General features: G+C 31.9%; 1 protein-coding gene across 1 annotated transcript in view; it reads left to right on the top strand.

Annotated features, from left to right (window-relative positions):
* LOC142323112 (adenosylhomocysteinase-like 1) overlaps positions 1-27,484 on the top strand; it is a 209,411-nt gene that overhangs the window by 119,668 nt on the left and 62,259 nt on the right. Inside the window, exons 4-7 of the mRNA XM_075362309.1 lie at positions 1,077-1,177; positions 6,938-7,009; positions 13,344-13,374; positions 20,300-20,467. Coding sequence (XP_075218424.1) covers positions 1,077-1,177; positions 6,938-7,009; positions 13,344-13,374; positions 20,300-20,467 — 372 coding nt within the window. The remainder of the gene's footprint in view (positions 1-1,076; positions 1,178-6,937; positions 7,010-13,343; positions 13,375-20,299; positions 20,468-27,484) is intronic.

The following is a 27,484-nucleotide window of genomic DNA, read 5'->3' as shown; positions in this document are numbered from 1 at the left end:
TCCTCTTGATTGCAAGATCTTCACTGAGTACTTCTTATTTAGTTCCATTTTAATGTTGGGAATTGTTTCTGTAACTAACATATTTGGTCACACTGTTAGCCACATTCCTGTGTACTCTAAAAATTCCACGCCTGCTTGCTTAGTTTCTTCTATCCCTTTCCAGTATAAAACATTTCCCAATTTAAGAGTTATCATCTTCTCTCCCAATCCCTAAATATCCCACTTGATTCCCTCCAGCTCATACTCCAACTCTTCCACCCTATCATTCATCCCTAGAGTCCTCACATTATGTGAAATGCATTGAATTCCATTTCTTTTGTATCTTTTCTTATTATTTGTTTCCGTTTTCCTTAACAGAAATATTTGAAAATTCCAGTTGTGTTGTTCATTCCCAATCCTGTTCCCCATGTATATCTTTGTAAATATTTTTTTCTTATGTACCCATACTGGTACTGGATTGTATCAGTGTTATATCTGAACAAAGTATTATTTGATTTTTTTAACCACTGGTGGTACCTCATTGATATGTATTAAATTAATGTTGGACCTTGTATTGAACTCTGCTGTACTCAATCTGATATTTATTAAATCACTTCATGCTCCTAACATAAATAAAAATTACTGTTACAGATTCCACAGTAGATGGAAATGAAGATATTAAATTAAATTTAGAATTAGGAAGACAAATTTTGATAAATGTATTTTCTAAATTAAATTTAGGATTTCAGAAATAAACTGATTGAAGACATTTGGTAACATATATATGGAAATTTTATCATTCATAAGATATGTTTCTTATTACTTAAATTTATTCTTAAATAATATAACATAAAAACAAACAGGCTTTAATTTAAATATGTTTTCCTTATTACAGATTTTTATTAAAAAAATTATAATTCTTAATCACCTGTATTTTTTGCAAGAATTTAATTTTAACTGTAAATCAATTATAAATTTAAAAATTAATTTAACTATGAGTTAAATTAATTTAACTCTACTTCATGACTTTATTAATAACTTTACTTCATGACTTTCTTTTAAACCAAGTTATTTATTTATTTTTGTTTTTAATACAGAGATGCCTGGTATTATGGCTCTAAGAAAAAGAGCTGGTGACGACAAGCCTTTAAAAAATGCTAAAATTGTTGGATGTACCCACATCAATGCTCAGACCGCCGTAAGTGTTTAATTGATAAAAAATTATTTATAATTTTTTATCTTACTAGTAATAGTAATTTTTTATCTTAGTAGTAATTTTTTTTTTACTTGCTTTATTTTAACTCACAATGTTTTTTTTCATGTTTGTCCTCAAATCTTGCATCCTTAATTTAACATACTTCCTGACATTGCTGATTGATGACATTTTGCACAGTTACTAAGGTCGGGTACTACAATATTTCAGGTCGGGTAATACAATATTCCACCACTACTTTTGCAAACAACCCCTCGTATGGAGGTAAATTAAGGGTGCAGGTATAATAATTTAACACACTTCCTTAGATTGCCTATTCATGAAATTAAACTTCACTATTTTGTTACTTTGTATAGTAAATGTTTGATTGAAAAATTGTGTGATATTTTATAAATATATTAGAAATTTCAATATGTGATGTTATCTTTTGAAATCCAAATTAACCTACTAATTAAACTCATGCAATGTATTATAATAATTTGATTAAAGTATGGCTAAAAAGTATAAAGCAAGATTTAAAAAATTTTTGTAATATTATTTAATTTTTAAATTATTTTATAACTGTAGTTATTGTTGTAAAAAATAAAGTGTCACAAAATAATTTTATGAAAGTTATCAATTTAAGTGATGGATGTTATGAACAGAATAAAATCCTTAATGCAGTATTTTAATGATCATTTAATCAGAATATTAATGCATAGAATCATTAGAACTGTTGGCAATCTTAACCATATGTAAGAGAAGAATACAGTCATTTTATATTGCTCCATATCAAAACAGCTGTACTGACAAGTACAAGGTATGTACTATGTGTTTTGTGTTTACATGAAGCGACTGTACTCTTTTCTACTAGAAAGCCAAAATTGCCATCACTTTTAATGGAAACTATTTCCCTTCATAACCTGTTTGCATGTTGTTGTTAACTGAAAATTTTAAATTATGTAGTTACCAAAATAATGTTAAAACATACAATTCAGTAGAAAAAAATCCTACCTTCTGGAGAGCCAAAATAGTTTTTTTTTTATTAATACAAACTACCAAAAAAATTTTTAATACCATCTAAATGCCAGATAAAACTCAGTTCTTAAATATAATACCAAATTTTAAACAATATTAAAACTGTACCATCAGGAGAACAGGAGGAAGATTGCATACTTTTTAAACAGTTTTATTTAACATACTTTGTTGGTTTTCTGAACGAGTATTCCATTTTAATTAAACAAATTTTCAAAAAATTTATTGCATCACTATTTTTGATTTTCATGATATTTGGTGTATGATAATCTTGATAACGTTATAGTGACCGAAAAAAAATTTTTCTTACGTAATAGACTATTTTCTAACTCGCCAACAAGTAAAAACATCCATTTTTGTCACTTTTCCAATGAGTTGTAGCATTCTTATTTTACTTCATATAGAGGTTAAAAAGGGCTTTTTGGAAAGAGTAAAGATGGAACGTCATCTTAGTGTACTCAAAATTAATTTTTTTACATAACCAAATCTTGTAATGTTTTTGTTGTTGTATTGTTTTTTTTTAAATTTTGGGCCCGAAATTAATAATGAAGGGCTTGGTAATAGGCCTTTTTTTACCTTTTAACTCTTAGGTACTAGTAGTACTTATAAAAAAAATTGGACTGTTACCGAGTGTCCTTCATTAAAAAAATGGCCACCAAATCATAAGATTTTTAAAATGTTTCATTTTTGGGGCCCAAAAACCACAAGTGGGACAGATGGAAAAAATTTTGAAATTTTTGCTGCAGTAAGTGCTTTTTATGTACTTTAAAACTATATAAAAATTATTGTGTTACTCATAGGGGTTGACGAGTAATCAAGCCATCAAAACTGCTAAAAGTACCATTCCTTCTAATCGTGAACAGTATATCTAAAAATTCACAGATGTATTTTTTCAGATAATAATGTAGGCCTACTATTATCAATAAATATTTTGACATGTCTGTAATGAGATAGCTTATATTCTAGATAGTTTGTTAATTAAAGTATGACTCATACACACAAACTCATGTTTAAACACGAAAGTGAATAGACATGCATATATATATCTCTCTCTCTTTCTCTTTCTTTCTCTTTTTCCTGCTTAGCCTCTGGGAATTATCGTTTAGATATTACTTCAGAGGATGAATGAGGATGATATGTATGAGTGTAAATGAAGTGTAGTCTTGTACAGTCTCAGTTCGACCATTTCTGAGATGTGTGGTTAATTAAAACCCAACCACCAAGGAGCATCGGTATCCACGATCTAGTATTCAAATTCGTATAAAAGTAACTGCCTTTACTAGGATGTGAACGCTGAAACTCTCAACTTCCAAATCAGCTGATTTGGGAAGATGTGTTCACCACTAGACCAACCCGATGGGTTGAATAGACATGCATGGACATGAATATTTGCGTAATCCCGAATGTAATAATGTCAATCCAAACAATTAGTTAAAACAAGTGGAATTTTGCCACAAATAGGCAAAAATAATCCCAGTCATGTAATTGATGAAAATGTTATTAAATGTGTCCAAGACTTTTACCAGAATGATGAGCCCAGCCAAATTAAGAAGGCAAGAAGGATTATTTGTAAGACAAGCAGATGGGAAGAAAATTAATATTCAAAAAAGGCTTATCTTATGTCATTTAAATGAATTGTACACAGCCTTCAAAGAAAAACATAATTTAAAAATTGGTTTTTCAAAATATGCTGACCTAAATTTTGTGTTCTGGCTGGTGGGTCAGGTGGTTACACAATTATTATGGCTTCATTACTTTTCAATCTGTTTGAATAACAAAATAAATTTTATATGGTTTTAAAGTACATAAAAAGTACTTATGCTGCAAAAATTACAGATTTTTCCCACCTGTCCCACATGTGGCTTTTGGACCCCAAAAATGAGACATTTTCAAAATTTTATGATTTGGTGGCCATTTTTTTTAATGAATAATACTCGGTAACAGTCCAATTTTTTTATAAGTACTACTAGTACCTAACAGTTAAAAGGTAAAAAAAACAGGCCTGTTACCCTAAGCCCTTCATTATTTATTTTGGGCTCAAAATTAGAAAAAAAAAAACAATTTGTAAATGTAATTTCAGTAAACATTACAAGATTTGGTTATGTAACAAAATGAATTTTAAGCTCACTAAGATGAAGTTCCATCTTTACTCTTTCCAAAAAACTCTTTTTAACCTCTGTATGATGTAAAATAAGAATGCTACTACAGCTCATGGTACAAGTAACGAAAATGGCTGTTTTTACCTGTTGGTGAGTTAGAAAATATTCTATTACTCAAGAAAAACTTTTTTTTAAATATAAAAAAATATTTTTTGGCCACTACAAGGTGGGCAGACATCATATACCAAATATCATCAAAATCAAAAATAGTGATGCACTGATCATTTGTTGAATTAAAATGGAATACCTCTCGAATCAAATCTTGTAATCATCCTTTATCACTCACTTCCTGTTGTCCATTGGACTTAAAATGTTGTGTGTATGTTCATTCCTGTTGACAATTCAGTGAACAATCACTACTTCTGTCAATTAACTGATAATTCATGAAATTATAATAAAACAAATTTAAAAGTGGAGTACATAGTAAAACAAAACATATTTATATGTGATGACCTAGATCATAAGTTTGTTAAAATATGATATTAATATAATAATGGCACATAATTTTTTAAACCAAAAAGGTATAAAGTATATTTTGTAATACGTTTTTTAAAGTTTTATTTAAAACATACTAAAAAGTAAAATAAATTGTTTAAAGAACTTGTGAATTTAAAATGCATCAAAATATATTTTTTCCAATCACCAAAATAATGCTGGTCTTGCATAACAAAAAATAAAAGTATGGGCTGTTTATCATTACGTATTGGTTTAGTGGTTTAATAAACATCATCAAAACAAATGAATATATTAAGAATTTTATTAAAAAATTTTCAAAGCCTTTCTTACCATTTTATGGGTAAAAATAATAATTTTTTATGTTTTTGTGCATTTTAAATAACAGTGTTTTTAAAAAAAGTATGTATTTTATATGTAATTTGTTGTAATTCCTACTGGTTTTCTTCAGATAAATTGCAATCACTTACTAACTATATGAGGCTATTTGTTAATTGGTATGAAATTGAATTTTTTCCAACATGTTGTTCATAAGATATAGCTCCAAAGATCAGCTTATTATTTCATAATGAATATTACTATATATTAATCAGTGAAAATAGAAGCATAGTTATAAAAGATTATATTTACTTATTATGGAAGTAAACTACATAAAGAACTCTATTTAACAGCTTAATTAAAGTAATATTTAAAATTAAATAAAACTGGCGATAATTTGATATTTGATTAGCTTGGGGTATTCAGTAAATTATTCAATAAAATATATATCTGAAATATAATCTACTCTAGTTCCAAAAAGTCAGTCTTTTTGAATTAATTTAATTAAACATTATAATAGCTGCCAAGTTTTCAGCTCTTCAAAATGATATCAATGAGCTGTTTTTAATATTGTTCAGATGAATGATCTCACATTTAGGATATAAAATCCATTTGGTTGTATTTATATGTTTGTGTCTTTCTATCATGTGTTTGATTAATGAAACACAAATACATTATGAATCTGTTGTCTGTGATTTGCCATCACTGTTATAATTGAGAATGACTTTCTAGAAATAAATTCACTCCAAAAAGGTACAACACTCAACTACATCTCTTCATTCCATACTATAAATTCTAGGAAAGTTCTTTCTGATTATCTTCTCACTATGTTATTGCACATCAGTGCACCAAGTTCATTGAAATACAGGTGATATTGTGACTTAAATGTAACACTTTCACTTCCTTCAGCACAGGGGTTGGCTGAATAATGAACATAATTACTTGTGAAAAATGTTGGTTCGACTATTTTCTTTTATAAGATAACAATAATGAATTAGACATATTTCTGTCTGTATTTTTATGCTTTCATAACTAAGAAGTAGACTTTTTATAAATTTTGGTGAAAAAGATGTCACCAGAGTAGTGGCCGGTCTTGCACCCCTGGATCTCCTCATTCAGAAGAGGGAGGAGTATGGAAAACCCCCATTTATGGACAAAGTGTCGGGCTCGCTAACCGGTTCCACAAGATGTGATAGGGCTATAGGTAAGGCAGATTCAGAGGCATCACTTGTCTGCAGGTAGCAAAAGAGATGGGATCAGTCGAAGAAGAGCAGATGGACCCACAGACTGATCCCTGGACTCCATAGATGACTGGCTCACAAACACAGGGAACTAGGGTACAAGCTTACTCAGTTCCTTACCAGTCACTAGTGCTTCAAGGCATACCTGTGCATGCTGATACTGAGACTCTCCGCAGAGTGCAGGGGAGGAGAATAACCTAGAACACACAGTGTTCATGTGCTATTGGTTCCTGTGGCATAGGGAAACATGCTGGAGAGAATTCAGCTCCCTTACCCCAGAGAATATCATTGGGATTATGCTGCAGACTGATCAATCATGGCACATGGTGTCCATGATGTTGGTTAAGATTAACCAGATAAAGATAACAGAAGTGCAGGAGTAAGGAATTCCTCCTGAATTTCCCTTGGAGCATGATCATATCAAAGTAGATCCAATCCTGACGTGGAGAAACAAAAATTAAAGCTGATTTGAGGTACTGGGAATAAGTATATGTGTGTACTTATACTTTTATATTATGTATAGTTATGTATACTAATATTAGATTATTTCCTTTTTCCAGGTTTTAATTGAAACTTTAGCTGAATTGGGAGCTCAAGTTCGTTGGTCGGCGTGTAATATTTATTCAACACAGGTAATCTCTGATATTCTATTACTTCATTATTATCTAATGTTCTGCCTGGTGGCACATCCCTTACTGTCTCCATCCATTTTCATCCCAAACCTTTCCTTTACCTCCTTGTAGTTTCCAATCTTCACCTCACCTACTTTTTTTTCTCAATGAGTCAGAAGAGCCCCATTTACAGGCAAAGTGTCGGGCTCACTAACAGGTTCTGCAAGATGTTATTAAAAGTGCGTTTTTGTGTCTGCACCTTACTGACTAAACCTCCTATCTCACTGATTTTCCCCTCCCAGGACCAGACCTGCAATTAACCACTCAGCCGTGGGAGGTGCCATTGGGCTCAGGGGATTCAAAGTCTCCATGCCTCATCACCGTTGCTGATCCATGCAAACATGGATCAATGATGGCTCCACAGAGAGCTGTCCTCCACACCTTCGCCCTTCAGTCTGGTTCTTCACCTCTGTTCTTATCAGAGAACTTTTCTAGGCTGGTCCAAACAGACCTGATCTGTCTCTTCATATTTTCTATTTAATCTGCTCCCCATTCGCATTGCTCTACTTCCTTCTTTTTTATTATTTTGGCAGCTAGTTGCTCCATCACAGATCATTTTTCCTTTCCTGTCAGTATGTAGTTTATTGTGCTTCCTGGATCAAGTCCTCCTAAGCCTAGCCGTTAATCAACATCCACCTTGTGCACTCATAAAAAGTGTGTTCACAGGTGTCATGTTGACCACAGTAAATGCATTGAGGTCACTCTCTCTGTTTGAATTTAAACAGGTAAGCGTTAAACACTCCATGGCCTGATAGTAATTGGGTTAAAAAAAACCTACTTTGCCATGCTTTCTGTTTAATCAGAGTTCAATCCTCAGAATGAATTTTCTTGTTCAGGCCCCTTTTTCAGTGTTTTCCCAATATTCCAACATTCCTGCAGGATTAGGATTTTGGCCTCTTCCTTCTCCATACCCCCATATATTCTTTTAAGCTGGGTAACCCTGAGGTGTACTGGATGTACTCCTGTAATTACCTTAACCGTGGCATCAGATATTGTACGATATGCAGCTGCTATCTTAATCGCCGCCCTTCTCTGTAATGCTGCCAATCTATGTAGGTTCCTTTTTTTCTCCAGTACTACTCCCCATACTGGTACTGCATAAAGAAGGACCAAAGTTGCTGTCAAAATAAGTCTCCTCTTATGCGATCTTGGATCCTACCTGTTTCTCATTAGACCACCCAGGGCTTTAATAACCTTTTCTGTCTTACTTGTTATTTCCCTAATGTCTGGTGAAAAGACCAAACCTATCATCAATTCACATGCCCAAGTACTTTATATACTTTGAGGTTTTCACATTGAGTCCATCAACAGTTACGTTTATCTCACCGATTTTCCTTCAACTAACCATCGGTAAGGTAAAAGTCTTATGGGGCACCAATTCCATTCCTCTTTCTTTCAACCAATCACTTATCTTTGATACTGTATCATTTGCTAGGTCTTCAACCTCCTTTCACATACATCCTGCTGTGAGTAGCGATAAATTATCAATGTAGGCAATTAAACTATTGTCACCTTGAAACTCTTGCCTCAAAAGGTTATCAGAGACCAGGTTCTAGAGGATGGGGCCCAGGATCGAACCCTGCAGAAAAATCTGGACCCTCACCTCTCCATCTTCAGTCATTGCCATTATGTTTCTGTTATGTAAATAGTTGTTTAATGTTACTTGAATGTACTTACCATTTTGGTAACCCCAATTTTGGTAAATGGCCCCTATTTTGTACTCTCTGTATGGTCGACCAAACTACTATTCAAATGCATTTTTAAAGTCTTAACAGCACAACCAGGGGTATCTGCCTGGTTCTCCAGGTATTAATTGACTTGTCTTTTGCCCAGTCACACACTCTGTTAATTGCATCGACCATGGACTTCCCCTTTACAAATCCATATTGCTGCGGTGAGAAGAAGCCCCCTGATTCTTCTAACTCATCTTTAATCCTCTCAGCCAGCATTCTTTCAAAGATCTTACCCATGCCATTTAATAGGCATATTGGACTATATATGATCTCTTGTCCTTCAGAAACTTGCTTCGGGATCAAAACCAGTTTTGCTTCTTTTCAAAACACTGGGGAAAATTCCTTTTTCCAGTGCCTTGTTCAAGGCCTGTAGCACTCACCATGGTATTTATGTGCTAGCTGTTTTATAAATGTTCCCTCTATATCATCTGGTCCTGGGCATTTCGTCACATTGATTCTAGCTATTGCCCATCTAAGTAACTCTATGGAGAATCTCCTCTTCCTTGTAGGCATTTTCATTATAATTGGGTTCTAATACCAGAAAGAGGTTCAAAACTGCTCTTAGAGTCTGTGCTCTGGTCAGTGGAGCCAGGGGTCTACCAGATCTTTCCATTACGATTTGATAGGCCTTCCTCCACAGATCCACCTCCAGGTTTTCAACAAGTTTTTTCTCCAAGCTTCTTTTTTGGCTGTTTTAATTTCTACACACAGTCTGTTTCTTGCAGACTTGTATGCAGATGCAGTCATTCCAATCAGACCTGGTTGTTTCTTCCTCACCCTTTGTAAGCTTCACCTAGCCTGTTTGATCTCTGTTCTTAATGAGGCTGTGTCCCGACCACTTGTAGGCTCTCTTTTGGACAGTTGCTTGTTTTGGGATCAGTTTGTCCGAATCATTTTTTTAAATTGTCTGCAAATTCTCAGGACTCCAAGGACTCATGTCCCTTAGTTTTGTCACAACTGCACTAGTGGAATTTTCATCCTGTGTAACAGTTGGTTTCCATCTTAGGTTCTGTTTTTGATACGGTATTCTATCACACAGGCGGTAAATGCAATCGTCCTGTGGTCGCTATTAAATTCTTCATCAATTACATGCCAGTTTATTATCCTGGAGATACTTCTTTCCAATATAACCGTGATGTCAACCACAGAGCCATGCCCTCTTCCAACATAAGGTGGTATTCTCAGGGTATTCAGCACCTCCATGCCTGTTGCTCCAAACATTGTTGCTAACGCATAGCCTCTGGTCGTAGATCTCAATCCCCCAAGCTCCATGCATTCTGCGTTCATATGAACTGTCTCCAGAGCAGTTCATTTCCCCTTCTTTTCCAAGTAGCTCTGCTGCATTAACATCTTTTATGACAGCTCCAGGAGAAGGACACCATCATTGAGTCTTCTCCTCATCCCCGAAGTAACCAGACACACATGTTCGGCGAATGGACTTGTCTTGTCTCCGCTTGAATTGAGTATACTCTAGGCTGTTTGTACTCCTCACTTTGTAGACCTGTCTCCCCCTTGATCCTCTCAAAGGTGCTATTTGGCCATCTCTTTCAGCTCTTGTCTGTTTCCTGAATTCAGATTTTCATTCAGCAAGGCGGGATCGGCTGTAACTATTTGTATGTATTTGTCAGCCAGGTTCTTCATCTTAGCCATTTCCTCCATTATTTTGGCCATGTCCTTGGCCTGGTTCAGGATCCATGTGGCCGAGTCCTTTATTACCTTTTTGGTAGACGGATTGGTGCAGCACAGATTGATGAGGGTCCTTATCTCATCCAACAATACCTCGATTTCCATAGTTTCCTAATCATTCAAATCAGTATGTTTCTCTCTTGGGCGTTTAGTTGCCCTTACAGTGTGTTCAAAATCTTCTTCCGTAGCCTGCCTTATGTCTGATATACTGGTAGAGAGGGTCTTATGTGACAATCTAGCCATCTTAGTACTTTTTTTGAAAATCTTGGCTGTCTCCATAGGGTCTGACATCTCCTAATACTGTAATCTGTTAGTATGCCTCACTCAAAAAAAGAGAAAAGAAGTCTTACCACAAGTGAATTGGGATAATCACACTGGTGGGAAAGGCTGTCACCTAACCTAACCAACAAACTGCTACACAGGAAAGCAATCAGCTGTTTATAGATTCCCACCAATTACTCCTGCCTAGTCTGGCAGACCATATTTACCGCTAACCTCGTACCTAATGTACAAGTGATAAAAACACTATTATTAGATAACTAATGAACAGAAAATACTCCGAACTCGTATGTTTGTACTGAAACACTTAAACTTCAATATAAACATCACTACAATACTTAAACAGCACTAAGCTTTTTTGTATTTCCCGTATAAGTCCTCTTTCTTCTTTAATCCTGTTCATTACTTCCTCATTCCTCACATAATCCATCCATCATAATCTCTCCATTCTTCTCCATACTCACATCCTAAAACTTTCAATCCACTTCCTCTCCCTCTTCGTAATCATTCATGCTTCACTTTCACACAATACATGTTCCATACACAGAATGTAGTTACAATCTTCCTTAACTTGATCTAAGTTTTTACCACTTACTAATTTCCTTTTCTTAGTGAAGGCTTCCTTTGTCATTACTATCCTTCCTTTTAATTCCGTTGTGCTTTTCCAGTCCTCTGTCACCATGGTTCCCGAATAACTGTAATTACCTTTATTACTTACCTTGGTTTATTACTTGTATAATTTGATGTAAACTTTATATGATACTATACTTAATGTAATGTGCTAGGCAACTTTGAATTAATTATTATTAATTTATTTATTTAATTATAATAAAAATTAATTTTTTTTATTGTTATTGGTTTTAAAATTACATAAATTTAATTGGTGTGTTGACCTCTGTTTGAAATTGTCTTAAGAATGGTTCAATCTACAATCATGAAATTTGCTATAATAGTCTGCATATTAGTTGATTTGGTTGTATGAAGTTTTGGAAGAAACTGGATGAAGGTTTGTGAGATTTGAAGGGAATATTACATCCCACAGAACATTGGGCTTAATGAATTTTAATCGTGCATGGTTTTTATTGTTATTAAAAAAATTATATCATCAAAAACACCTATGAAAACAATACTGCTGAAAAATCCAATAAAAATTTAACTCAAATAATTCTGAATCAAATTAACAATAGAGCAAAAAACATTTATTTATTTACTTAAATATCAAGTTACGTAATCTGCATCTTTAGTCAAGATAACATTTTAGTTTAGGTAGATTTTTATAAAAATACAGTTGTTCAAAATGAGGTGTTTTACTACATTTTATATCTGCTTTCAAATAAATGTTATGTAGTAGATATTGAAATGTATTGCTTATCATTAATTGTATTTTATGTCTATTCAATATAATGTGTGATTTTCAGTTCAAACATGAGTATTAAATATTTGAACAAAAAATCTATTATTTCTCATCAAGTAAATAATACATAATTAGAGGTTAAGGTTAGGCTTGCAATGAAATATTTGAAATAAGTTGAATTAGATTATACATTGTCAGAAATAACAAAATAGCTTAAGTATACAACATTATATATTTACAGTAATTTGTAAATAATTACTAACCATATTAACCTTTTATTATAATCCTAGCCTTGTTTGTGAAAGGTAAGCCAGTCCAGATCAGCAACTTATGTATATTCTTTTGTTTGTAATGCACCTAAATTGTTTATCAGTTGATTAAACTGTAATTTCAGTTTTTTCTTTGATATAATTAGTACATTTATAAATATAAATAAATATTTTGTTATCATTGCACTTACTCCCAATAATTTTCACAACTTCAGGTATCTCCATTGCAGAATAAGTCATGAAGCTTGAAAAGTAATTTTATAGTCGTAACTTCTTTCAGTAATCAGAAACATGTCTGTGAATAATAATAAAATAAAAACCTTTCTGGTTCAGTTACTAAACAGAAACTTAAAATATTTGTATTTACAATATATATATACATATATACACCTTTTTGTTTATATATTTTTTGTTTTATTTAATCATTGTGTATCTGGAAAGAGGATTCTTCTACCATCTAGAAAGATACCTTTATGATAGAGTAGGATGGAATTAAAAAAGTGTACTTAATATTAAAAGTGATTACACTATGCTTCTCATAAAAGTGAAATATGTAACATAACCACAGAAGTTTTGATGTCACTGCAGAGAGGGTTAATCAGTTAATATTTTGGAAAAATTGCTAAAAGATAGCCTGGATTTTAGTGAGTCAGCAACTTAAGAGAAATATTTTTGTGAATATAAATTGTACTAATTAACAATACTGAGTAATAATTAATTGAATAATAATTCAGAATTTATATTTGAATTCTTCGTTAAACTCAATATTAGTATTTTGATTCAGCTGTTAGGTTGTGATTTCCAGCAAAGTAAAATTATATTATTTGAGCTGTTATTTTAATTAAAGGAAAGTAGTGCAGTTGAGTCTTGAACTACACAGTAAATCTGCATTTATGTTACTTTAATCTAAACTTTATTTAATATAGAAATTGTTTTAGTACTGATTCATTGTTTGTTTGTTTGTTTTTTTCCAGAATGAAGTTGCTGCAGCCCTTGCTGAAGCAGGTTTGTCTTAAAATTAATTTTGAGTTATTTAAAGTTTTAATTATGATTATTTGTATTATTTTATATATATTATATATATAACAAAACTTATTTGTATGACTGTTCCTATTGAATGAATGACTTTTCTCAAAAAAGTCATGTTTTCATCAATATAATTTAGTTATGATGAAAATGATTAACCTATTTGGAAATCATTTCGGTGAAAAATATTACCCAATTATCAGATAATTAAGCCTTTATTCTTGATAAAGTGACACTGAGATTTTAAAAGTAAGTTTTAATCAAATTATCCCAGTGATTATAAAAAAGATTTATTTGAAACTTGCGCCTTTCTCGGCCGACCACGCTTCCCCCTGCACCGATGACGTGCCAAGAACGACACAAAAAAAGAGAAAACTGAAAATGTTTTAAATTCTTTACAAAATTATTACTAAAATTCTGATTTTGTTTGGTGTTTTGAAGGATCTTTTTAACTAACTAAACTAACTAACTAAAATAACGCTAAGAAATTTGAATGTTTGAATAAATTAAACATAATTAAGTTAAATTTTATTGACATAATTTGTCTTAGAATTAATAATTTTTATGTTGGGATTCACCCTTTGAGGCCGGCCGGACGCTCGCTACATCATCAAAGGTAGTCATCTTCATACGCGTTTGACTCTTCACTGCGTTGTTCGCCTTCCGCAGTTCACAGCATACCTGGTCGTCGATCTTAATGTCTGGATCCTGCTCCTTCCAAGTCCAGAGTGAGAGTGTTAGTGCCCTTTCCACACGCTTACTAGCCGGCCGGAGAAAAAATATAATCACCTTCCCCTTCCAACAAAGTTTCTTACGTTACAGCTCACATACGCGAGAACCTCAACATCTTAACACTAATACAATGTTACATAATTACAAACAATACAAGTTACAATGTCAGCTTTATTTTTTATTCATGAGGTTTGACACGCCTCAAACTGATGTGGATATTGATTGATAAGTAATATTAGCCTAAACAAACAAATTTGATTAAAAATGACACCTCTGATAAATAAAAATACATTCAAAAGTAATAAGATAAAATATTGACAAAAAATGTTTGTAAAAATTTAATAATTATGAAACAAAATCACAAAAATAAATTTAATTATGGTAAACTTAAAAAAAGAAAGTAAATTATTTTTGGATAATCAGACATTTAAAAAAAATGTAAAAATTGATCCATTAGACAAACTCAAATGCAGAACTTTTTATAAAAACCTTTAATAATTGCAAAGTTAATAAGGATTATTACATTTATGACAATTACTTTCTATCATGTCAGCTCCTGCATTTCATTTTCTGTTCTTTTAAAAGTAATTAGAGAGATTCTGCCTAATTGACCTTTGGTAAATATATACATATATAGTATAAAGTCACCAAATGTTTATTTACATCCTTAAAACATTTTCTATAACTTAAGAATACATATAATGTAAAGATAATTAAAGATTAATGTAGTTTATTGATTTTAGAACTAATAAAAATAAGTAAATTTTTTTTCAAATTATCTGGAACTAATCTCAAATTCAACCAAAACTAATTGAACATACATATATGACAACAGCATCGTAATAGTGTTTGTAACTTTTTTTTTTTTTTTTTTTTTGTCTTCAGTCATTTGACTGGTTTGATGCAGCTCTCCAAGATTCCCTATCTAGTGCTAGTCGTTTCATTTCAGTATACCCTCTACATCCTACATCCCCAACAATTTGTTTTACATACTCCAAATGTGGCCTGCCTACACAATTTTTCCCTTCTACCTGTCCTTCCAATATTAAAGCGACTATTCCAGGATGCCTTAGTATGTGGCCTATAAGTCTGTCTCTTCTTTTAACTATATTTTTCCAAATGCTACTTTCTTCATCTATTTGCCGCAATACCTCTTCATTTGTCACTTTATCCACCCATCTGATTTTTAACATTCTCCTATAGCACCACATTTTAAAAGCTTCTAATCTTTTCTTCTCAGATACTCCGATTGTCCAAGTTTCACTTCCATATAAAGCGACACTCCAAACATACACTTTCAAAAATCTTTTCCTGACATTTAAATTCATTTTTGATGTAAACAAATTATATTTCTTACTGAAGGCTCGTTTAGCTTGTGCTATTCGGCATTTTATATCGCTCCTGCTTCGTCCATCTTTAGTAATTCTACTTGCCAAATAACAAAATTCTTCTACCTCCATAATCTTTTCTCCTCCTATTTTCACATTCAGTGGTCCATCTTTGTTATTTCTACTACATTTCATTACTTTTGTTTTGTTCTTGTTTATTTTCATGCGATAGTTTTTGCGTAGGACTTCATCTATGCCGTTCATTGTTTCTTCTAAATCCTTTTTACTCTCGGTTAGAATTACTATATCATCAGCAAATCGTAGCTTTTCACCTTGTACTGTTACTCCGAATCTAAATTGTTCTTTAACATCATTAACTGCTAGTTCCATGTAAAGATTAAAAAGTAACGGCGATAGGGAACATCCTTGTCGGACTCCCTTTCTTATTAGGGCTTCTTTCTTATGTTCTTCAATTGTTATTGTTGCTGTTTGGTTCCTGTACATGTTAGCAATTGTTCTTCTATCTCTGTATTTGAACCCTAATTTTTTTAAAATGCTGAACATTTTATTCCAGTCTACGTTATCGAAAGCCTTTTCTAGGTCTATAAACGCCAAGTATGTTGGTTTGTTTTTCTTTAATCTTCCTTCTACTATTAATCTGAGGCCTAAAATTGCTTCCCTTGTCCCTATACTTTTCCTGAAACCAAATTGGTCTTCTCCTAGCACTTCTTCCACTCTTCTCTCAATTCTTCTGTATAAAATTCTAGTTAAGATTTTTGATGCATGACTAGTTAAACTAATTGTTCTGTATTCTTCATATTTATCTGCCCCTGCTTTCTTTGGTATCATAACTATAACACTTTTTTTGAAGTCTGATGGAAATTCCCCATTTTCATAAATATTACACACCAGTTTGTATAATCTATCAATCGCTTCCTCACCTGCACTGCGCAGTAATTCTACAGGTATTCCGTCTATTCCAGGAGCCTTTCTGCCATTTAAATCTTTTAATGCTCTCTTAAATTCAGATCTCAGTATTGTTTCTCCCATTTCATCCTCCTCAACTTCCTCTTCTTCCTCTATAACACCATTTTCTAATTCATTTCCTCCGTATAACTCTTCAATATATTCCACCCATCTATCGACTTTACCTTTCGTATTATATATTGGTGTACCATCTTTGTTTAACACATTATTGTTTGTAACTGTACCTTGCAAAATAGATTTTCTGAATAGTAATTGAAATTTATTTAAATCATTGTAAGAAGTTCAGCTACATTTTGACTAGGCTATAGGAATTTTGCTTTCTGCATGTTTAAAGAGAAAAGCCAAAGAAATAATGTCCTAGTGGTGAAGATGCTTCAGATTTGATCATTCTCTCTAAACAAACAAATGAAAAATAAAAATGATAACAACATTAGATGACTTTGACAAATCTTGTAAGAAAAGTAGTACATAATTTTTATTTAACAGAGAATTGTACATAAACTATTAAAAATATAAAACAGAAACTCAACTAGAGATGTGGTTATTTTAGTTTAAGAACGATACTAAAAGAATTGTAACTTCAGTGAGTGACATTTACTTAGGATAGTAAAGTTATACTACTGGGAAATGGAAATGTTTTAATGAAAAAATTTTATATTTGAAAGTTAGGTATGTAGGAATACCAAATATTTACATAAATTTAAAGTTAACTTAAAATTCAAAGTAAATTCTAGGAAGATGAAACCAGCTTGAGGACTTCATATAGTCTTCATATAGTTCTCCGATAGTGAAAAGTGATCGAATAATCATAATCCAAGTAATCCATTTAATAAAGATGCTAAATAATAACTGGGTGAAGAGCTTAGATTTGTTCTAGGTGCTTTTTAAATTTGGAGATCCAGTTTGGCGTATGGAGATTACCACAGTAATATGAACAAAGAAAATGATAATTAATGGATTTGTGGAAAACTAATTCCAAATTTGAAAATGAGAACAGTATTATTAATTGATAATTATTCATACCATTACATTGTACTAGAAAATTTCCAAATATGACCAATAATAAAGTTAATATGCAGAAGAGGTAGAAGAATAGGAAGATATGATATGAAGAAAATATATGAATTATTTCAAATAGTAATTTCTTTAAAACAGAACATATGTATTTAGCTTACAATATTATATAACTTATAAGTTATGGATATTCAAAATTTGTTACTGATGCAGGAAGGATTTCCATATCGACAAGTAGTTGTAAATGAATTATCAGATGTTCTCCTTTTAAGTAATATGATAACAAAGGTAATTTTATGATAATTATAGATGAGATAATGATTTTAATATCATAAATAAACCTTTGTTTTAGCTTTACAGATGAAAATATTGTAATTTATAATAAATCGTGTAATAAGATATAAATACACTACAGCTTCCATAAAAATAAATTAGATAGATTTGAAATAAAAAGCAACAAAAGGAAAATTTCTTGTATACCCTCATCATAAATAAAAAACAACTAAAATTAGAATATTACAAAATACCAATAGATCCAGTTATATGATAAACAACAAATCAGTCTGATCCTTACCATAAGAAATAGCAACCTGCACCAATATAATAGACGTAGCCCTAAGTTACACAGATGATAAAAATTAATTAATTCATTTTTATGAAAAACAAAATTCAGTGCATAGTGGTTATAATATAGGTATATTTAAAAAAATGTAATTCTTACATTATAATTAATGTATAAATGTGCAACACCAAAAATAATAATAATAATAATTTAAAAAAACAATAAATTCATGATGTAAAATAAAGGGTTAAGGAAGAAGTTTCTTTACATATTTTAATGCAAAGTAAAGCAAGGTTTTTTGTATTTCAACTGAAGTTTATTAAACCAAATATGTGCTGTTAACCACTTTTGCCATTTTTGACCAAAGTAAGGTGTATCATTGACAAAATTTCCAGATTGAAAATGCTTGATCCAGCTTTGTGTCACGTGTACTAATACTGCATCATGTCCATGAACATCGCTGATTTTTTTTTTTAACAAACTGAATCACATTTGTATAGAGCAAATAAAAATCAGTTTGCTTTTTTGTAATAAAATTTTAAAATGTATTGAATTTCTTTTTTTATTTTCACTCATTTTCAAGACACAATAACGTTTAAATAAAGTAATATAATCATAATCTTTCTAAAAATATTCATGTCTAACTTTCAAAAACACACAAATGTTGGCCAAATTAAATTAATATTACCAGAATTATGTGATCCTAAGCAATCTACTGGGAGAATACGAAGAAACTTTTTCACTAACCCATTTAAATATCTTTAAAATAATATATTAGAGAAGTTGTACGATTAATTTGTTATTTGTATATTTACTAAGACTTATTTTATTAATATTAAAATTCAAATCCAACAAAGCTTTATACTGGCAGCCGAATGATCAGATTACCAGATGATAGTTTAAATTTATCATTTAAATGATTTTTACACGAGTAAATAATTAAGAGAATAGTAGTATATGATGAAGTTCTCACAAAAGAAAAAATATATATTTTGAAGAGATAAGTAAAATCAGTTACATTAAATTTGAAGTGTTATTTAAATAAACATATGATTACGGAGTATTTTTATAAATGAAATTTAAAACGTTTTTTAATTTTTAACTCAATTAATTAAAACAAATTCTACTTATTTTCTAAATTTGTGAATTTTCATGTGCATTTAAATATTTATGAAAAGCATTAAGTAGGTAGATAGATTAGGAATAGGTATATGGAATCTGGCTTTACTCCATAAAGATGCTTTTCACCGCAGTCACCAGTTTTGCTTTTTGTACTATCAATTAGGAAACAAATTCATTAGATAGTTGCACAGGCACACAGGGTTGGTACCTCACTAAGTTCAAATAAGAACCAGCTGCTGTGCTGGTTACCAGACGGTGCCAGTATGTTACCGTAGATGGAACCAAGGTGGCTGACTCAACTCCCTTGCTTTTCAGTCAAGTAAGAAGGAATAAAAAAAGGGTGGAGAAAGGAAGAGGTAATAAATCTGCCTGAGGTGACTGCTTCTGGTCAGGGTTTTTGTTATTAGGTTAGTTTTGCCTAGACTAGTTTGCTCAAAATCAATGAATAGCATTTCTTTTATTTCTTACTTATATTAAATAATTTTTTTTCAATTGGGTCAAATTTTGATTGGTTTCAGCTAATATGGCCATTAGCCTGTTAAAAATATCAACTGTACTCGATGAAACTGTACCCGACATTATTTAACTTAGCTAATCAGGATTCAGTTTATTAAATGTGGCTTTGGCTGTCAGCATTTTGTCCTTGCATCACAGCCTTCAGTATCTGGGAACTTCAAATATAAAGCTAAATATAAATTTTTACCTACAGATAGTTAACAACAAAATAATATAGTCATTCTATTAAAAAGTACATCTAAAAATGAGTGTACAGCTTAAGTAGCAGCTTAATAAAAATCACCCACCTCCATTACTTCTTTAGTTTTACCTAAAGAGTTATCCATCTGCTTATGCTTGAAGTCTAAAAAAAGATTTGTTTATAGAAGTTTTAAAATTCATGTTTATTAAAAATAAGCATTATAGCATTTAATGAAACAGTGAGAGAGTTTGACTAAATTAAACAGCACAGAGAAAGTTAACAAAGCTGTCTTCTATAATCTGTACAGTATTTATTATTGTATATGGATTTATTATAAAGTTTTTATTATTACATGTGTGTTATTCAAATTTAAAATACTTATATGGGTTATGAATCCTATTTGCACTACTGGGAAATTCATTTTTTTTAATTTTGTTTAATTTTTTTTTTATCCATTGTTAGGGTTTCCAGTTTTTGCGTGGCGTGGAGAGACAGAGGAAGATTTTTGGTGGTGTATTGACAAATGTGTTAATGCAGAAAACTGGCAGCCCAATATGATACTTGATGATGGGGGTGATGCAACACACTTAATGCTCAAAAAGTACCCTGCTGTATTTAAAATGATCAAAGGTACATTCATATACGTTCTTATATATTAACATAAGTTTTTTTTTAATCATATTGCTTATTCTTACTTACTATGAAAAAACTTTTTATTCTTTTTATAAGGGCTTTAAATTTCATTAACTAACTTTAAAAAATAAATGAGTATAAATTGCCTGCAAAAGTACTTGATCTCTGTTGTGTGTAGGCATTATTTTAAATCATTGATTCTCAAAACTTTTTCACCTAACGTCCACATTGAGAATCAAAAATTTTCTGGCGTCCCTAAAGTTTTAAACTTACCATCTGTTAAAAATAATAATTGCAGTTGCTGTTTTTAAGATACACTCTTAAAAATGACAATTTCAATTATTGTTTTTAAACATGGCATATCCTGTTTCCGAGTTGAAACTTGCATTTTAAATGAGAGCAATTAAAGCACATATTTAATCATATTGGAAGTATTTTTATTAAAATTGCTTTTAAAAAAATTACAATTGTATCTATATAGTTATATAACAACTACTGATAGCATATTCTGTATAACAATACAGATATATATAATATGTTATATTCTATATAACAATTAAAACAGAGCTTTCAATTGAAAAATTACACTTAACATTAATGTGAAGGATGAATCTGATGTGCTTTAATGAGTTTGTTTATATCAAGCTCGAATTTACTTAAAAACTGCTGTAGTCACTGCATTTGATAACATGCAGCCAATTTCTCTTTTTGGTTAGCAGCGTTGCTACAGAACTAAATCGATGTTCAGACAATTACGACGATGGGAATGCTATCAGAAATTATTGAAAAATCGACCGACCATAATCCAGGGTACAGTTGCGAGATTGGCTTTTGCAGCCAAAATTTGTGGTAGCTATTCTTGAATTGTATTTTTATTTCTTTGCTTGTTATCAGTTCTATAAGTTGTTCTCCTAACTGGGATTATCATGCTGTGTTGACATTTGAAAAAGGATCCAACACCCAGTCTGATATGTCCATATTTAAAATGTCCTGGAATTGTTCTTTGAAATCACCATGGAGGTTCTCCAATTGTTTGCTGTATACAAGCAAGTTGTTGTTGTTGAAGGATACTGCTGTTAAAGTAGGGAAGTTATTAAATTCATGTCTGCCAATATTTCTTGTGTAATAGCAGTTTGGCTACCTAAGTAGAAACAACATTTTTTTTGTTTTAATCAAGTTCAAGTCATTCCCTTGAAGCTGGAGATTAACATCATTAAATAATTTATATAGGTTTGTCAAATATGTCATATCAATGTTTGATGTAATGAGATTGTCGCACAACTCTGTGTCTTTGTTTCCCAGGAACTCTATCACAGATTCAAACAGATAGTAAAATCGAGTCAAAGAAGTACCTTTTGATAGCCAGTGCACTTCTGTGTGAAGCAGCAAGTGGTTGAAATCTTCATCATTGGCAACACAAAGCTGACTAAATAATCTGTCGTTTAGTGAATTGTTTCTGATTTTATTAACTGCTCTGACAACATATTGCAGTAATGTATGCAGGCGTTCACTCAGATTTCTCACAACTAAATTTTGGCGATGAATGGTGCAATGTACGGCAAGCACACCTGGAACTTTATTTTTTAAGTACATTATGAGGCCTTTGTGATGCCTTGTCATAGCCGGAGCACCATCAGTAGCAATTGACATAATATTCTTCAAAAGAATTTCCTTTTCGTCACAAATTGTTTTCAGGATATTATATATGGTTTCACACTTTGCATCTGTCTCTGAATTTCTAGCAAATAATAGTTCTTGTCATATTTTCTCATCTTTAATAAACCTCACTTATGACAACAACAATTCTTCATTAGTTGGTAAAATGGACTCATCCAACTGAACTAAAAATTTGATTGCATAATGATTTTTCAATGTTTTCAGTCATTTCATCAATTCATCTGTGCACAGAACTATTGCTCAAAGGAATTTTTCAGATAATATCTGCTGCTGGTTTATGGAGCATAGTGGTTATTACTTATTTTACTAGCCAGTAAAATTAAATCTTCCCCAAGAGTGTGAGGTTTGCCTGTTTTAGCAATTAACAATGAGATATTGTACGAAGCTCAAAGTCCATCATCATCTTGTTTGGAAGCTGCTGAAAAAAGTTTTGATATAGTTGGCTGAGCTATATTCTTCTTTTCCAGGTCTTGAAAATAGGCCACATCTTTGTCTTTCTAATCCGAGTGCATTTTATTAAAATGATCTTGTGGCCTGGAGGCTTAATCGCTTCATTTGAAAAACGTTTTTGACAAATAAGGCACATTGGCTATGATTAATTTGTGGGATTTTTGATAAATCCATATTTAATATATTCCACACTGTACTGCCGTTTTTTCTTTTTTGCTTCTGACATGGTTTTGACTTCACAAATACATAAGCAAAAGATTGACTTTAAAAAACCTGCTACCAATTGCATGGGAAAATGCTAATGAAGATAAAAAAAAACAATTACTGCCTTTATATAAGTTTGAAATGTAACATGCATCGACAGGAATAAACATGTAATTACTCGATTACTGCATGTGACAGATTTGTACTGAGCAAGTTAGAACAAGCACAGATAATCCTGTCGATTCATATGCAGGATTGGACAAATTGCATTGTTTAACTCATACAGACCTAAAGTCATATAAAAATTGACTTAATCATTTTAATACATGTTTGAGAAATACTACATGATTCATAAACTAAATAACTTTTTAAACAGGATGATGTAAACTGTAATTTGGTATAAAAACAAATAATATCCGATTATCGGTTTGTTTATAATTCATGTTCAAAAATTAAATATGTTTATTAATTTTTTCTACTTCAATTTTATTTTATGGATTAAAGAAAAACATACCAACATACTTGGCGTTTATAGACCTAGAAAAGGCATTCGATAACGTAGACTGGAATAAAATCAGCATTTTAAAAAAATTAGGGTTCAAATACAGAGATAGAAGAACAATTGCTAACATGTACAGGAACCAAACAGCAACAGTAACAATTCAAGAACATAAGAAAGAAGCCGTAATAAGAAAGGGAGTCCGACAAGGATGTTCCCTATCTCCGTTACTTTTTAATCTTTACATGGAACTAGCAGTTAATGATGTTAAAGAACAATTTAGATTCGGAGTAGCAGTACAAGGTGAAAAGATGCTACGATTTGCTGATGATATAGTAATTCTAGCCTAGAATAAAAAGGATTTAGAAGAAACAATGAACGGCATAGATGAAGTCCTACGCAAGAACTATCGCGTGAAAATAAACAAGAACAAAACAAAAGTAATGAAATGTAGTAGAAATAACAAAGATGGACCACTGAATGTGAAAATAGGAGGAGAAAAGATTATGGAGGTAGAAGAATTTTGTTATTTGGCAAGTAGAATTACTAAAGATGGACGAAGCAGGAGCGATATAAAATGCCGAATAGCACAAGCTAAACGAGCCTTCAGTAAGAAATATAATTTGTTTACATCAAAAATGAATTTAAATGTCAGGAAAAGATTTTTGAAAGTGTATGTTTGGAGTGTCGCTTTATATGGAAGTGAAACTTGGACAATCGGAGTATCTGAGAAGAAAAGATTAGAAGCTTTTGAAATGCGTTGCTATAGGAGAATGTTAACATTCAGATGGGTGGATAAAGTGACAAATGAAGAGGTATTACGGCAAATAGATGAAGAAAGAAGCATTTGGAAAAATATAGTTAAAAGAAGAGACAGACTTATAGGCCACATACTAAGGCATCCTGGAATAGTCGCTTTAATATTGGAAGGACAGGTAGAAGGGAAAAATTGTGTAGGCAGGCCACGTTTGGAATATGTAAAACAAATTGTTAGGGATGTAGGATGTAGAGGGTATACTGAAATGAAACGACTAGCACTAGATAGGGAATCTTGGAGAGCTGCATCAAACCAGTCAAATGACTGAAGACAAAAAAAAAAAATTTATTTTATGTTGTGTGTGTATTTCCTGTCACCTTGTCTTCATTTCTTCATTAATAATTGAATAATAATGCTTTGTATATAATAAATACTCATTTGTTTTGACATATTTATTATAAGTAGTTGTCAAAATGACACATTTGGTGACTGCTAACAGAATAAAGAAAAGTTTAAACTTGCGTTATTAAAGTGGCTATATAACAAAGAATATAAATCAGTTTTATTTTTTTATTTCATATTACTGCTATACTATACACTGGTACAAAAAATTGAAGGGACACCTATATATTATGATAAAAAATTATTGTATTCAAACTGTTTTAACTTTTCAACCAAGGGGCTTAGAGAGACGAGTAAAAAAATAAATTAAAGCTTGAATACTCTACTTTTTGACATTGCACTTGAAATTTCAAAAATCATCAGATTAAAAAAAAAAAATTAGCGAGAAGAAAAGTTTTAAAAATTTGAAAGTTTTTTTCATGTTTGATTGAGTGCATGGGGGAACAAATATTTTTCAGTAAACTACGTTAAAATTATTTGAAAGCTTACGACTAGAAGAGAAAAGGCCACTTTTGTCTTTAATGCTGCATATCTCCCAATCTAAGTAACATATTAATACAAATAAATATGGAAGTCAAAGGGTTTTTCTCTTTAAAGTGGAATATTTCAGTTCAGAAAAATCGTAAAGACATACAAAAAAAGAAACTGACGCTAAACTCTTACACTTCTAAACCATTTTAATGCAGTTTTCTGAAAAAATTTCATTTCCCTCCGTGAACTCAATCAAACACGAAGAAAAACTTTCAAATTTTTAAAACTTTGTTCTCTCAGATTTTTTTTTAATTTGATGATTTTTGAAATCTGAAGTATACTGTTGAAAAGTAGAGCATTCCAGTTTTTTTGTTTTTTTTATTCTTCTCTAAGCCTCTTGGTTGTAAAGTTAAAGTAGTTTGAATGCAATCATTTTTATCATAAAATATGTGTCCCTTTAATTTTTTGTACTAGTGTAGTAGGTATTTAATTTTAGTTTTAAAATTCAGGAAAACCTAATTCAGGAAATCCAGCGCCCACAAGGGGGTGTTATCGCCCACTTTGAGAACAAGTGTTTTAAACTGTAAAATTGTAATTTAGCATTACCATAAAGCTTAATTTTTTATTTAAATAAAAGCATTAAATCTGAATAAACTGAATTGAAGAAAGATTTCCAAGAGCTTGGATTTGCAGAAAAAGATATTCTAAACATAGATCTCTTCAGAAATTTAATTTATAATCATGAGTTTCAAAAAAAGAAAAAAGGACAGTTTTGAAAAGAACTGGACTGAAGAAGAAAGAAAAAGAAGATGAGTCAAAGTACCATTCAAAACAAAAAAATTCTGGAACAAATTAACTTTATTTTTTTTTTTGTGGACGAAAAACATTTTTGTGTTATCATCGCCCGGAAAACAAAAATGTGAAATATAAAAACAACATACAAAATCTAATAAAACAACATTAAAAATTAAGACAAAAAATAAACAAAGTAAATTAAAATTTTAAAAACAAGGTTGAACTCAAACTAAAACATTAAAAACAAAGACAAAATAAAAAACCTAAATTAAAAAGTTAAATACGAAAATATACAACTACCGTACAAAAATGAAAACGTCAATAACACTATTAAAAAGTATGTAAAACATTAATACATTGGAGAAATAAAAATATCCGGTGCAAAACGTCTTTATTCTTGCCCAGGATGTGACGAAAACTCCTGGGCAATTTAAATTTACGACTCAAGGCCGCATAACGTATGCGATCCACAAGGATGTGGCGCACAGACAAGCGGCACTTGCATCGTACGCATACCGGTGCATTTTCTGCTGACATTAGGTAGCCGTGTGTAGCTCTCGATGTCCTATCCGCAATCGGCAGAGGACCACTTCCTCTCGGCGAATTTTCCTGTGGGAGGAATCCCATGGCAACACAGTATCTTTGATATAGCAAAGTTTGTTGTTAACTGTGGCAATCCAGTCGTCTTGCCACCTCAAGCGAAGTACGTGTTTAACATAGTTAAAAGTCGAATATAGTAACACGGGTTGTGAAGCATGGTTGACTACATGCGTCTTTAGCAGCGGAATCAGGACGTTCATTACCCAGAATCCCCATATGGCTAAGAATCCAGCAGAAACTCATTTGTGTGTTGTGATGGTTCAACTCGGCGATTCCAGTGTAGATTTTGGTGACGATAGGATGTCTGAAATAAAACTTTTCTAAGGCTTGGAGAGCACTACACGAGCAGTACAGGTTCTTGTACTCTCGTGTACAAGAGTTGCGACTCTTGTACACGAATCGCTACAAATAAAGATTTAGGGTTAACGATATTCAAAGCCTTATGTATAACGTAAAGTTCAGCAGTAAACACACTCGTAAGACCGGGTAGACCAAACATGTAAGTTCGGTCATTAACAATAAACGCGCATCCAATGGTATCGTGCTGTTTCGACCCATCTGTGTATACTACCATGTCTGGGTTCGTCTCGGAGAGAATATGGCGAAACATTTGCCGAAAGAAAACGGGTGAAGTTGATTCTTTATTATTAGTGAGGTCAAAAATAAAATTAATAAGGTTGATTCTCCACGGAGGATACGAACACGGATAAATCGGAAAAATTAAAGGTGCGTCAACATTTATAAGGCGTAGGAAACGCCGGGTACGAATACCCACAGGTGCAAATAACGTGGATGGTTTTCATATCTTCGAAGATAAGGATTTCCAAAGACTGCGTCAAAAGCCGGGTGATTTGGCTGTCCTTTAAGACGAGTAAAATAAAATGCTAAAACCTGGTCACGTCTATCCCAAAGTGATAGCTCACCGCAGTCAACGAGGATGCTTACGACAGGGTTTGATCTAAAGACACCTGTAGCAAGCCGAAGGAAAGCATGATGTACAGAATCCAGCATTTTAAGCACGGTATTGCGCGCCGAAGATTACGTGACATAACCATAATCTAAACGGGAACAAACTAAGGAATAGTAAAAACGCAACATACATGACCGATCGGCACCTCAATTGGTATTGCTAAGGATTCGCATCATATTTAAAAGTCTG

This window comes from Lycorma delicatula, chromosome 4 (assembly GCF_047948215.1).
Source record: "Lycorma delicatula isolate Av1 chromosome 4, ASM4794821v1, whole genome shotgun sequence".
Classification (NCBI taxonomy): domain Eukaryota; kingdom Metazoa; phylum Arthropoda; class Insecta; order Hemiptera; family Fulgoridae; genus Lycorma; species Lycorma delicatula.
This window is presented reverse-complemented; position numbering and strand designations above follow the sequence as displayed.